General features: G+C 57.9%; 1 protein-coding gene across 1 annotated transcript; it reads left to right on the top strand.

The window, feature by feature from the left end:
- The first annotated feature begins 294 nt into the window (after window positions 1–294).
- FOSL1 (FOS like 1, AP-1 transcription factor subunit) lies at window positions 295–10,111 on the top strand. Its single transcript, XM_074959718.1, has 4 exons — window positions 295–428; window positions 6,403–6,645; window positions 7,982–8,089; window positions 8,532–10,111. The coding sequence occupies exons 1-4, from the start codon at window positions 300–302 to the stop codon at window positions 9,018–9,020; spliced, it is 969 nt and encodes a 322-aa protein (XP_074815819.1). The 5' UTR covers window positions 295–299; the 3' UTR covers window positions 9,021–10,111.
- Window positions 10,112–12,117: the final 2,006 nt, after the last annotated feature.

The following is a 12,117-nucleotide window of genomic DNA, read 5'->3' on the forward strand; positions in this document are numbered from 1 at the left end:
GGGGGGGAATATTGACTTTGATGGCCTTTTAGGGGCTGACCAAACTCTGATTCCGGGCGGAAGGGGGCATCTTAATTGAACAGAGCCCAGCGGAACCGGGGTGGGTTGTTGGAGAGGGGATTCCCTGCTTCCCTGATGACTTGAAAAGGGCGCGGGGTGGGACTCGCCCCTCCCCTCCCCCAGCTTAAAGTGAGGCGGCCCCGAAGTTCCCATTCATAAAAAGTAACCGGGCGGGAGGTAGTTGAGAGGCGCTCACCGGGCTGACCTAGGCATAGCACAGCCCCAGCGGAGAGACGGACATGTTCAGGGACTACGGAGCGGGCAGAGCCGACGGCCCGGGATCCTCGTACAACCCTCGCCCTCAGCACCCTGCCCTGCGCAGCGTGGGGCCGGCCGCCGCCTCAGGGACCCCGGGAGCAGCGCAACAGGTAAGGGGCGAGCGGGGCAAAGGGCCGAGAGCTCGGTCGGCCTGTCCCCACGCACTCTCCCCTGTGTCTGTCTGTCCGCCTCGGTGCACACCTCCCCTTCTGTCTGTCTGTCCGCCTCTGTGCACACCTCCCCCGCTGTCTGCCTCCCCCCCCCCCCATGCAAACCTCCGTCTGTCTGTCTGTCCGCGCCTATGCACACCTCCTGCTCTGTCCCCATACGCAGCTCTCTGGCCATAGGTGCTGGAACTAGGGGTGCTGCCCGCACCTTCTGGCTTGAAGCGGTTTCCACCATATCCAGGCTTTACAGTTTGGTTCAAGGGCTCTCAGCTCCCCCACTGTACAAATTGTCCCAGCGCCCCTGTCCCCCACTGTGTGTCAGCCTGTCCCCATCCCCACCCCCCTGTCTAATCTATTCTCTAGCCATCCCCAGCCGTCTAGACACACCCACCCTGTCTCCACACACCCCTTTCTTTCTCTCCAGCCCTTGCTCCTCCACACACCCAGCCACTGCCAGCCATCCCTGCCCGATCCCCTCCCGCCCTGCTCCAGCCAGCCTTTCCCCGGTCTGTTTTCTTGCCCTCTCCTTTCTCGCTCTCTTTCGTTTCTGGGGAGGGGGGCGATGACTAATACTCTGGGTTGATTCACCCCACCGCGTGGCGGCCGCTGGTTTGACCCCCCCTCCCCCTTGACGCACGCAGGCACTCGCGTGCCGATGGCTGAGGAATGTAGGGGGTTCCCCCACCCGGCGCTCTGCAGCAGAGCTATGGGGGGGGGCTCCCCTCGTTTGCTGCTGCCTGAGCGCCCGGGTCACAGACCCTTGTATTGATCTGGCGCTATGCGGGCCTGGGGTGTCCCTGTCCCTGCCTCCCACCCAGCCACATAGTGGCAGCTGCAGGGAGACACGCCAGAACCACCTGTACCAGTGGAGGGGGACTCCTCGCCAGGTGTCATCCTACAGGGTTTATGACACACCGTTTATCCCATCCAGGAGGGGGCTGCGGAAGCAAGTGCACCAGGGTGTCTAACCTCAGCGGGTTTGTGGGTCTGACGGACACTCGGTATTTTAGCTCAGGGAAAGGGGGGGAGAGCCAGGACTCCTGGGTTCTGTGCCAGCTCTGCTCCCCTTTCACTTGGGAACCCACTTCACCTCCTGGCACCTCCGTGCCCTGCAGGACGGGTCCAGAACGTAAGCCACAGGGCTGAAAACCGGGGGGGGGGGGGCTCAAGGCCAGTGTGTTTTGCCAGCTGTCCCCGGGCAGGGTTTAAGACTCGCCTCCCCCTCTGGGCTGTCCGCAGCCAGCGGTGGGACCCAAGCAGCCCAGTGGGGCGTGGGGGGGGAGAGACAGAGACAGACCCCAGGGCTGGACACACTTCCAGCCCCTCAGCCCTCCATAGCTGGCAAATAGCGAGGCACCCGCCTCCCCCCCCCCCCCCAGCGGCTGGATGCGTGTTGTGGGGGGTGGGGCTGGGGCTCCAGGCTACGGCAGAAGGTGGCAACAGGACAGACCTGAAAATGGGGCGCGAATGGGGGAATTCCCTCCTCCTCCCCAGTCCTGGCTCCCGGCTGGAGCTCCGCGGTGCTGTGTCACGCCGGGTGAGTCACGGGCTGCGCTCACCCCGGCGGCCCCTCCGCTCACCGCGGCCTGGCTTCCAGGGAGCCGAGATTCCTCAGCAATTTCCTCTTGCATAAGGGCGCCGCTGCGACGGCTGCCAGCCCCACCCCAAAGCCAGCTGCCGCGCCTGCCGGGCCCCTGTCAACAGCTGCCACACAGGGGATAGAGAGACCCCACGCATCCTGACGCCCAGCTTCCCTCCCCTTCCCCACCCCACCAGGCCCCCCTCTCCTCCCAGAGTTGCAAAGAGAACCCAGGAGTCCTGGCTCCCAGCCCCCACTGCTCTAACCCAATAGACTCCGCTCCCCTTCCAGAGCCCAGAGAGAACCCAGGGGCCCTGGCTCCCAGCCCCCGCTGCTCTAACCACTAGCCCTGGGTGGGGTGGCAGCCAAGATTCAGTGCCTGGGAAGCTCTGCTCCCATGCCCAGCCCGCTTTGTGTTTTGGGGGAGGCCCCAGTCCCTGGGGCAGTATCTCCCCGAGGTGTTCTCTGTCTGACACAGAAGGCGTGGCCAGTCTCCTGCCCCAGGGCTGGGCAGCACCATTAAGCAGCACAGTGAGCTGGGGTGTGACGCCAGGGCTGGGGAGGCACCCACTAGGCCAGGCAAACTGGGTCAAGGGGTGGGGAGGACAGAGGGAGGGTTATCTGGGGGCAGGATTTCTGCGCACACCCTGCTGTTCACATGCAGGAGCATGCCAGAGGATCAGGCTGACTCAGTGGCCCTGGGAGCTGGAATCACCAGTGTGTGCCCAGAGTGGCGACACGGAGCCCTCTGTGTTGTCTCCACCCACTCTGGCAGGTGCTTGGTCTCTGTGCCCCCACTGAGCCCTTGGCCTCTCTGTTGCTGAAAGGACTGGCTAGTGCCGAGGTGGGGATGGGGCCCGTGCACTATGTTGAGACCCAGCAAACTTCTTTTACATGGGCGTCACACAATGGGCATGGGACAGAAGCAGCTGTCATGCTGTGGCTCTGGGGCCGGATCTGAGCTGCCATCTTCTAGACCCCATATCCCATCTCCATACCTCTGAGCCAGCCAGTCTTGCAGCATGGGGGCTGGATTGCAGCTGGCGCCCACTCAAGGGAAAGGGGCCTGTATCCCATTCTCTACCCCCTGAGCCTGCCAGTCCCTTGGTCCTGGCTCCAAGGAGGTGAATTCCTCTGCCCCGTGCCCTGGGCTCTGCTCCTGACATTCGCCAGTTCCTAAAAAGGTGATGGGGCTGGGAAGTGACTCTAAACCTTCCTGTTCTGCTCTGCCCCATTAGCTCCTCATTCATGTAATAAGTAACCCCCATGGGCACCCCTAATTATGGGCAGGAGGCAAACAGTGGGCATGGCATGGCACTAGCAAAGTATCTGCCCCTCTGCCTATTGCACCAAACCAGCTGCTGTGCCTGCACCACTCTGTCCCCTGCTGAATGGAATCCTGACCATGTAGCTGTGTATCCTACACACTATACTGCCAATCACCAGTGGGGATTCTCCCAAAGCCTGTGAGGGCCTGTGCCTTTGGGGTGGGAGGGTAGGAGTCCCCAGCCAGTGACTGGCCACCATGCTCAGAGACAGCATGACCTGTAAAGGCCTTCAGAACAGCTTTGTATTGATTCAGACAGGCTGTGTATGGGATGGAAGGGGCTTTGGCTGAGGGCACTGCCAGGGTGATATAGGGCCTAATAGATAGGTGTAGTCAGGGCTCCTGGGTTCTCCTCCCAGCTCTGGGAGGTGAGGCAAGTCTACTGCAGAGGGGTGCAGGGAAGAAGAGGGGACTGGGAGTTAGGACTCCTGGGTTCTCTGCCAATGACTTGCTCTATGAACCAGGGCAGATCTCTCTCTCTGTTGGTTGTGCCTCAGTTCCCCATCTGTAAAATGGGGCTATCAGGACTTGGATTACCCCATGAACCCCAAAGGTTTAACTCCAGTAGAAGCATCGGCATGGATTTTGGGTTTAAAATCCCAAGGCCAGCAGGGTGGGTTATTTGACGGTTGGGAGATAGAAACCACCTACAGCATTTCCAACCCCCACACACCAGCACTGGGGTGGGAGGGTTCACAGATCCACAGGATCAGGGCTGGGCCCCAGCTGTAAACGGTCTCTTGGAGGAACCCCTTCAGCAATGGGGCCCACTTTTCCTTCAGGGCAGGCCACACAGCCTTGCAGCCCCTGAACCTGAGCCTCTGGGCTCCAGCCCTCTTGCGCCACACCGGGTGTGCTGCCCAGCCAGTCCAGCTGAGACAGACTCCTAGTCAGAAGCTTGCCCACTCTTCAGGGACTAATGCACCTCAAGACGCATGTGCAGTGACACCAGACAGCCCTTTGCAAACAGGCGGGGCCTTGAGTCACCTGCAACTCAGCACTGGAAGTCCTTAGGTTAGCACAGAGAACTGCAGGTTAAGACCGAGTGTGAAATGGAATCGCCTACAGCTGGGCTGGTGGGTTGCCCTGGCTTGGCGGGATGGACTGTTTTTCCCTGACCCTTCCATCAGTCCCAGGTGCAAGCAGCCAGCCTGGTCCAGAAGCCAACTCTTTAGCTCCTGCTGGTGACCTCCCAGTTCTTTGTCTCCAGGCAGGGCCAAGCTGAGTTCACAACCTCACCTGCGGAAGCTTCCCTCTGCTGCACAATTACTGGCATGTCCATTGTCTCTCTGGACCCTGTCTTGGTCTGGGTCAGTTTCGATCAGTTCCTTAAAGACCCATTCCCTGTGGGCCAGGCAGCAAGGCCGTACCCACAGCTCCCATCCTCGCTGCCCCCAAGAGCAGATGTAACCCTTTTCCTCTACTTGGGAGCAATGCAAAGTACAGAAACTGAGGAACACAGAGGCTTCATAATAATGTTACAGAAAATCCTCACATTGTCACAGAGGGTGAAGGGTGAAATGAACTGTCAGATCCAATAATGGGGGGTTGGGGGGATGGTGGAGGGGTGCTAAATATGGAACCTTCCGAGGCCTCATTGGGTGCCTGGGGACGAGTGTTGAATGACAAAGAGGAACTTTACAATTATTTAAAGTGAATTGTACTATGAATACCTGGTTCTCATGTGTATTAGGGCAGCACCTAGAGACTGTGGGCTGAGAGGGAAGGGGGATCCCATTGTCCCAGGTGCTTCATGGACACACAGTAAGAGACATGCCTGCCCCCCCAAGATCTCACAGTCTAAACAGACAAACTGGCAGCTGTGAAATCAAGATGGGATGGTTTCTAATGGGTCTGCTCTAATTCAACCAGGAATTAGTTCAGGGCCGTCCTAGGAGCTGGGCTATGCAGGAGCTCAGACTAGATGATCACAATGGTCCCTTCTGGTCATATAATCTGTGAAGGGGAAATGGAGGCATTAAGAGTCAGTGGCAGGAGCCTGGAGTCCTGAACCCCGGTGTATTATTTGACTTGCTGTCAGACCTCTGATGTCGTCTCCAGGCTCAGCCAGACACTAGCAATTTCCATTAACAAAATTGTTTTTTTCCCCCAATGTAAACCTGGAATTTCCTTGTTTGTTGTTTAAAATATCAGCTCCTTCCCTCACCTCAAAGCACTTCACAAAGCCAGTCACTTTAAGGCCAGGAAACCTCTCTGATCATCTGTCTGACCTCCCACATCACCCAGGGCAGAGTTTCACCCACCAGTCCCATCGTGCAAGGAATTCTTTCCTTTCCCTGACTTTATGGACATCAGCCTGTTACATTTCCCGCCTCTCTGTGTTATCCCATTTTACTGCTAGAGAGCCTTCCCCAGGGAGAGATGCAATGACTCACCTGAGCTCCCAGGTTGTCAGTGGTTAGAGTTGGGAATTTAACCCAAGAGTCCTGGCTCCCAGGCCCCCCCAAAGCCACCCTGTATCCACTAGATGTCACTCCCTTCCCAGGGTCAGAAGGAGAATTCAAGTGACTTGACTCCAGCCTCCCTGCTCTAACCCACTATACCCCACTCCCCTGTCAGAGCTTGGAGGAGAACCCAGGGGTCCTGATTCCCAGCCCCTTCCTCCCTGCTTCCTAGACATGCTGCCTCCATAAGGGTGTCTGAGGTCACAAGGAGACTGAATGCAGCTGGTGACCCAGGATTTGCTCCTGGAGCAATTCACTGCTGGCCCCTAAGCCAAGCCAGGGCCCCCTCTGCAGGCTGGAATGCTTTGCCAATATCTGGGTGCCCTTGGCAATGGGGATCTTTATTTGGAAGCACCAGGTGCCCTTGTGATGCTGGCAGTGCTGCCCTCCGCTAGCTGCAGCCAGAACTGCTCCCCCAGGTCCGTGTGTCAGTCCTGCCCCTGTACAGCCCGTAGCAATGGGGAAGCCTCTTTGGTGACAATGCACCCAGCTGCCCTCCCCCAGCCTCTGGCCTCCTCTAACTGCCGCCTCCTCTTGTCTCCCCAGAAGTTCCCCCCAGGCACGAGTGCAGGGGCTGCCAGCTTCGTTCCCAGCCTCAACACCATCACCTCCAGCCAGGACCTGCAGTGGATGGTTCGGCCCACGATGCTCAACACCTGCTCCTCGCCCTCCTCCTTCACATCTGCCCCATACCCCCGCCCCTATGCCCCCTACCCTGCTGGGGCCCGCCCAGGCGTCATCCGCACCATTGGGCCCACCCTTGGGATACGTCGGAGGCACAATGAGCATGTGAGTAAGGCAGTTATTGCAGCAGGGGTGGGGGGAGAGGGGCGAATGCCTAGTCCAGGAGGGCAGTGGGGTGTAGCAGGTTAGAGCAGGGGAGGGGAGGGATACAGGAATCCAGGGGGTGGGGTGTTGCTCTGTGCCTCAGTTTCCCACTCCAAATCCCCAGGGCAGTGAGAAGCTGCCCCCTGATTTGCAGTGGCTGGAGGAGGTGGGAGAGGGAAGCGGGGCTTCGCCCAGGCTGGGGGGCGGGGGGAGGCGAGTCCCCTTCTACCAGGAGAACCAAGTAAGGGTGGCTGGCACTTATTCCGCCCTAGGGCTGGGCCCCTTGCCACAAACGCCACAGGGCAGTGGGGCCACCTAGTGGCTAACATCAGAACCGCAGACAGGACACAGGGCGCTGTCCATCCGGAGCTCTCCAAATGCTTAGCAAGGTGGGTTCAGAGAACTATCCCCACTCAGAGAGCTGGGGATAACCCCCAGGAGCCCTGACTGCCAGCCCCCCTGATCTGACCACTAGACCGCACTCCCCTCCCAGAGCCCTGGCTGCCAGCCCTGCTGCTCTGACCACTAGGTCCCACTCCACTCTCAGAGGCCTGGCTGCCAGCTCCCATGGTCTGACCATTAGACCCTACTCCCCTCTCACAGACCTGGCTGCCAGCCTCCCCAGTCTGACCACTAGGCCCCACTCCCCTCCCAGAACGAGAACCCAGGAACTCTGGCTCCCAGATCCATTGCTGTAACCACTAGAGCCCATTCTGGTCTTCGAAGGGAATCACACAAGCTGGGATTTGGCTGGGGCATTTGGGTTCACACCCTGGGGGCAGGCAGGAGAGGAAATGACAGCATGCTGAATCATGGAGCCACAGGGTGACTCAGAAGGGAAGGGGCACTGGGGCCAGCAGCATACCGGGACTGTTCCCTCCGCAGCCTGTGGAATCCAGGCAGCATCTGAAGCCACTGGGGCCAGAGAGGGCTGGCTCTCCCTGAGCCAGACTTTAACCCTTGCCCTGTCCCCCAAAACTACCCTTCCCCTCCCCCAATCATCCCAATATACCTCCCCCAAAGCTAATTCCCCCACCCTAACTAGAAAAGTACCCCAGTCTCATCTCAGCACTGAGTTAGGGATCCCTGTATAAGAAGCCCCCCATGCCCCACCCCAGAGGTGGCTGCATCTTTAATGCCCTGTGAGGGATCCCTGTGGATATTATTGCTTGGGGGTGAAAGCCTGACAAGGACCTGGTCCTTGGCAGTTTTCCATGGACCGGCATAGAAGGGGGATAGATATGGCATCACTGTCACTCATTTGAAAACCCCTGCCCCTCTCTTGCCCCCACTTCAGATGACCCCTGAGGAAGAGGAGCGGCGCAGGGTAAGACGGGAGAGGAACAAACTGGCTGCAGCAAAGTGCCGGAACCGGAGGAAAGAGCTAACGGACTGTCTGCAAATGGTGAACACCCCCTACTGAGTCCCCACAACACTCCCTGCAGCACAGCGCCCCCAGCACCATGCAGGGGCACTGGGGTCGGCCCTGGCTGCGAGGGGAAAGTCCCCCTACTGACTCCCCCTTCAGTTCTCATTGGAGGTTGCCCATGCAAGTTCTGACCCTGCCTGGCTCTGCAAGAGATGGAATCAAAGCCACCTGAACTGTGATGGCTGTAGGGCAAGATGTGCCCTTCCCACTCCTAGAGCTGGGGACAGAACCAGGCATCTCATCCCCTCCTGTGCTAACCCACCAGACCCCACTGCCCTCCCAGAGCTGGGGATTTTACCTACGGGTCCTGGCTTCCAGCCCCTCCCACCCCCAGTCTAATCACTAGACCCCACTTCCCTCCCCATGCCAGGGATAGAACCCAAGTGTCCTGCCTCCCCCTGACCTGTCTCTCCCCCAGGAGACGGACCAGTTGGAGGAGGAGAAGTCGGGCCTGCAGAAGGAGATTGCAGAGCTGCAAAAGCAGAAGGAGAGGTTTGAGCTGATCTTGGAGGCCCACCGGCCAGTGTGCAAAGTGCAGGATGAGTCCTCGGGAGAGGAGGAGGAGCCGGGGGGGCCTTCCGCCCCACCCCCTGTCAAGCAGGAGTCCCTGGAGCCTCCCACAGCAGTCCCACGTCGGCCCCCACCGCCGGTGCCCCCACGGATCAGCCTTCCCCCCAGCGGGGTCCTGGAGCCTGAGGCCCTGCACACCCCCACCCTGATGGTCACACCCTCGCTAACTCCCTTCACTCCCAGCCTGATCTTCAACTACCCTGCCCCAGGGGAAGGGGAGCCCCCTGCTGGCCATACCTTCCCGCCTGAGCCCTGCAGCTCTGCCCACCGGCGTGGGAGCAGCAGTGGTGACCAATCATCTGACTCCCTCAACTCCCCCACCCTGCTGGCGCTCTGACAGGCACGGCTCCCCCAGCCCTGTTCTTCCTGCTCAAGAACCAGCCTCATGACCAGGAATCTTCCATGTGGTTCCAGACAACTCTAGAACTGTTCCCTGTCATCCCAGGCCCTTCTGGAACCATCCACCTCAGCTGTGGTACCTTTGTGATCATTCTAGCACTTTTCCCCATTATCCCAACTTCCTGTTCATTCCAGACACATCTGGAATTTCCCCTTCCACTTTCAAACCTTCACTGTCATTCTAGATAATTCTAGAAGCACACACATACACAGTCCATTCCAGGCTCCCAATTATTTCACACCCATCTGGAATTTCCCCCTCAGCTCTCGAACTTTCACCGACATTCTAGAACCTTCCCTGCCATCGGTGTTTCTTGATTATTCCAGGGCTCCCTGGAATCTTTCACTCACGAGCCAGGAATCTGTCCATCCTTTTACCATCATTGCCGAAGAATGTCTTTGTGCTTCAGAACCATCCCAAACCCTCCCACAATCCCTTCCTGTCTGTTCTAGAGCAGCCCTACCCTTCCATTCCTTTTGGGTTGTGGCAACCTTCCCAAAATTCCCATTGTGCTTGCTGGTTTTTTCTGGAACCTACTAGAGCTTTCCTGACCTCCTCCTGGATTGCTCTGGAATATCCCCAGCCATTCATGGTCTCATACTAGATCCTAACCAAATGTCCGAGTTCAACAGGCACTCCTTCTAGACTCTGACTGACCATTCTAGCACAGCTTGTTCGTTCTAGAACCGGTCTACCTGTTCTACGCTGCCATTGCTCATTGGAGAATACTCACAGCTGTTCCAGACCTCTCTTGCTGTTTCTAGCCCTCCATCTGACTGCTCCAGAATTCCCTCATTCTTGAACTCACCTGAACATCGCAAACTGCCCCTCCAATCATTGTCGAACCCACTCCCAGATCCAGAACAAACTCAGGTGTGCGGGATTCTACAGCACTGGCCAACCAAGACCCAGGACTGACTTTTTTGGCTCCCAAGTTCCAGAAGCTGATCCAGAACCGCAGGGCATGCTCTGGACTGCACAGCGTTCATTGTTGGAGCTACCATTTCTATGCTATTTATTGTCACTCAAAGAGTATTTTTCTACCGATGGTGTCTTGTGTCTCGGGAGACAATTAAAAGCTACAAGTAGAGACAGCTCACGTGTGTGTTTTGGGGGTGGGGTATAGGTGTTGGTTGGTATATGACTTGAGGGCGTTGGAGGGTGTATGTGGTGTGGGGGGCATTGGGCAAATATAGGAGTTGTGGGAGGGGGAGGTGGACTGTTAGGGGGATATAGAGAGTGGGGGGATATGTGAGGACGTGTGAGTGGCAGGGGTTTTGCTGGGGGGTGTATGAGGTGGGGCATGTGGGTTATTGGGAATAGTGTGTATGCAGTGGGAAGTATATGGGTGTGTGAGGGCAGTGGGTTGGTTTTGTTGTCGAGGAAGTCTCTGTGTGTGTGTGTGCACGTGCGCACACACACACTGCCTAGCACAGCCACAACCCCATGCCCCTGGCGCCAGAGGAGTATCTTCATTAGCTGGCAGCTGTCGTGCACTGATACCCAGTCTGCAGGGGACACCCCTTTCAAATATGGCTCACTGAGGTGCCTGGCCCTGGCACACTTCCCAGCAGAACCACAGGGGCTGGGCCTGGCCATGCCATGAACCAATCCCCTTTTGCATCAGTGGTACCCATGTCCTGTGTCTCCTGTGCCCCCCGCCCCGCTGGACTCCAACACCTCCTGGAGCTGGGGACAAAGCACCTTGATCCTGGGACAAGTGCATCCACACGGAGGGAAGAGGGCGATAGGTAGCAAGTTAGAAGTGAAGCCAAGTGGCTCTTCGATCTTTGGCCCTTGGGTTACAGGCCCAGGTGTGCATTTGAAGGAAAGTGCAGTTGGAGACGCTTGTTGTGAATGAAAAAGACTCAGCAAGGAAATATCAAACCCAACAAGCAGATCCCGGCCTCGACTGCTCTAGCTCCCCTCAACTAATTCCGAATGAGGTAGATGCAGTATCTCAGTGGGGCGGATGTAGTCTCCCTACTCAGTGGGGTGCACTATCCTAAACAGCCCAGAGGGCACCCACAAACCCAGCACACCTCTGCGATGGGCCAGCATTAGGGAGGCCTGGGGTGGAGGATCGAGCCTGCCCCGCACTCACCCCACAGTAGGGACTCCAGTCCTGAAGAGCTGGGCCTGGCTTCCTGCTCTAGGTAGTGTGACCTCGGGCACAAGATCACAGCACCACTCGGCTTTGGCCCGGCTGCCCCTCCAGGAAATCAGAGTCGTGAGGCACCTGGCACAGAACGGCAGCCACCACTGTGGGTGGGGTGAGTTTGGGGCAGCTCGTCCAAACTTGTATGAGGCTGTGATCTAGCCTGATTTCCAGGAGTGCCATTGCACCCGTGGATCACGGCTAAAGTCACCCCTGGGCTCCAATCAACACAGCAGGTCATTGAACCTCCTGCTGAGGGTGCCACAAGACAGAATGGCTTTGTTTGTCTTGCATGGCGATTTAAGGTGGGAGGCCTAGCTCTGCAACAGTGTTTATCTCCCAGTGGGAGTTAAGTGCCTAAATACCAGCGGGGGCCGGATCCAGGAGGGGAGGTTTTGGCCTCCTTTTCAAAGACTTGCTGTAGTTTATCGAACACCTGTTGGGTGTGGTCTGAGTGAGTGTGGCTGGACAATCGCCTCCTTTGCTGTCTGCCCGCTTGCCCTGAGCAGGTGTCTGAGCCGGCTCCTGTTGAGCAACCCCCCGAGAAGCAGCTGAGTTGCCTTACCAACAATGAGCAGGAAAAGACAGGGGCTAACTGCCCTGCTTTGATCCTGACAGGCCAGGGGAGGCTTTTGAGGAAAGCAGAGGTGGGGGCCAATCAGGATGTATGAAGGGTCAGATAAAAATAGCTTTCCTGGGCTGGAGAGGAGGTAATTCACAGGGAGGGTGGTCTGGTTTGGCCTGGCCTGGCCTCAATGAGTCAACCTCAGTGTTAGGGGCCAGTTAAGTTTTGTGGGGGAGCCCCCTGGCTGAAGATCTGAATTTTGACTTTGGGGTTTGATTCTCAGGCCTGTCCTTCCCCAGCTCTGGGGAGCA

Source organism: Natator depressus, chromosome 7, assembly GCF_965152275.1.
Source record: "Natator depressus isolate rNatDep1 chromosome 7, rNatDep2.hap1, whole genome shotgun sequence".
Taxonomy (NCBI): Eukaryota; Metazoa; Chordata; order Testudines; family Cheloniidae; genus Natator; species Natator depressus.

Excerpts from the sequence above, each read along its gene's own strand:
- FOSL1 (XM_074959718.1), top strand. The coding sequence starts at position 300 with ATGTTCAGGGACTACGGAGCGGGCAGAGCCGACGGCCCGGGATCCTCG. Across the intron at positions 429-6,402 it reads CCCCGGGAGCAGCGCAACAG|AAGTTCCCCCCAGGCACGAG; the intron begins GTAAGGGGCGAG and ends TTGTCTCCCCAG. Across the intron at positions 6,646-7,981 it reads GTCGGAGGCACAATGAGCAT|ATGACCCCTGAGGAAGAGGA; the intron begins GTGAGTAAGGCA and ends CCCCCACTTCAG.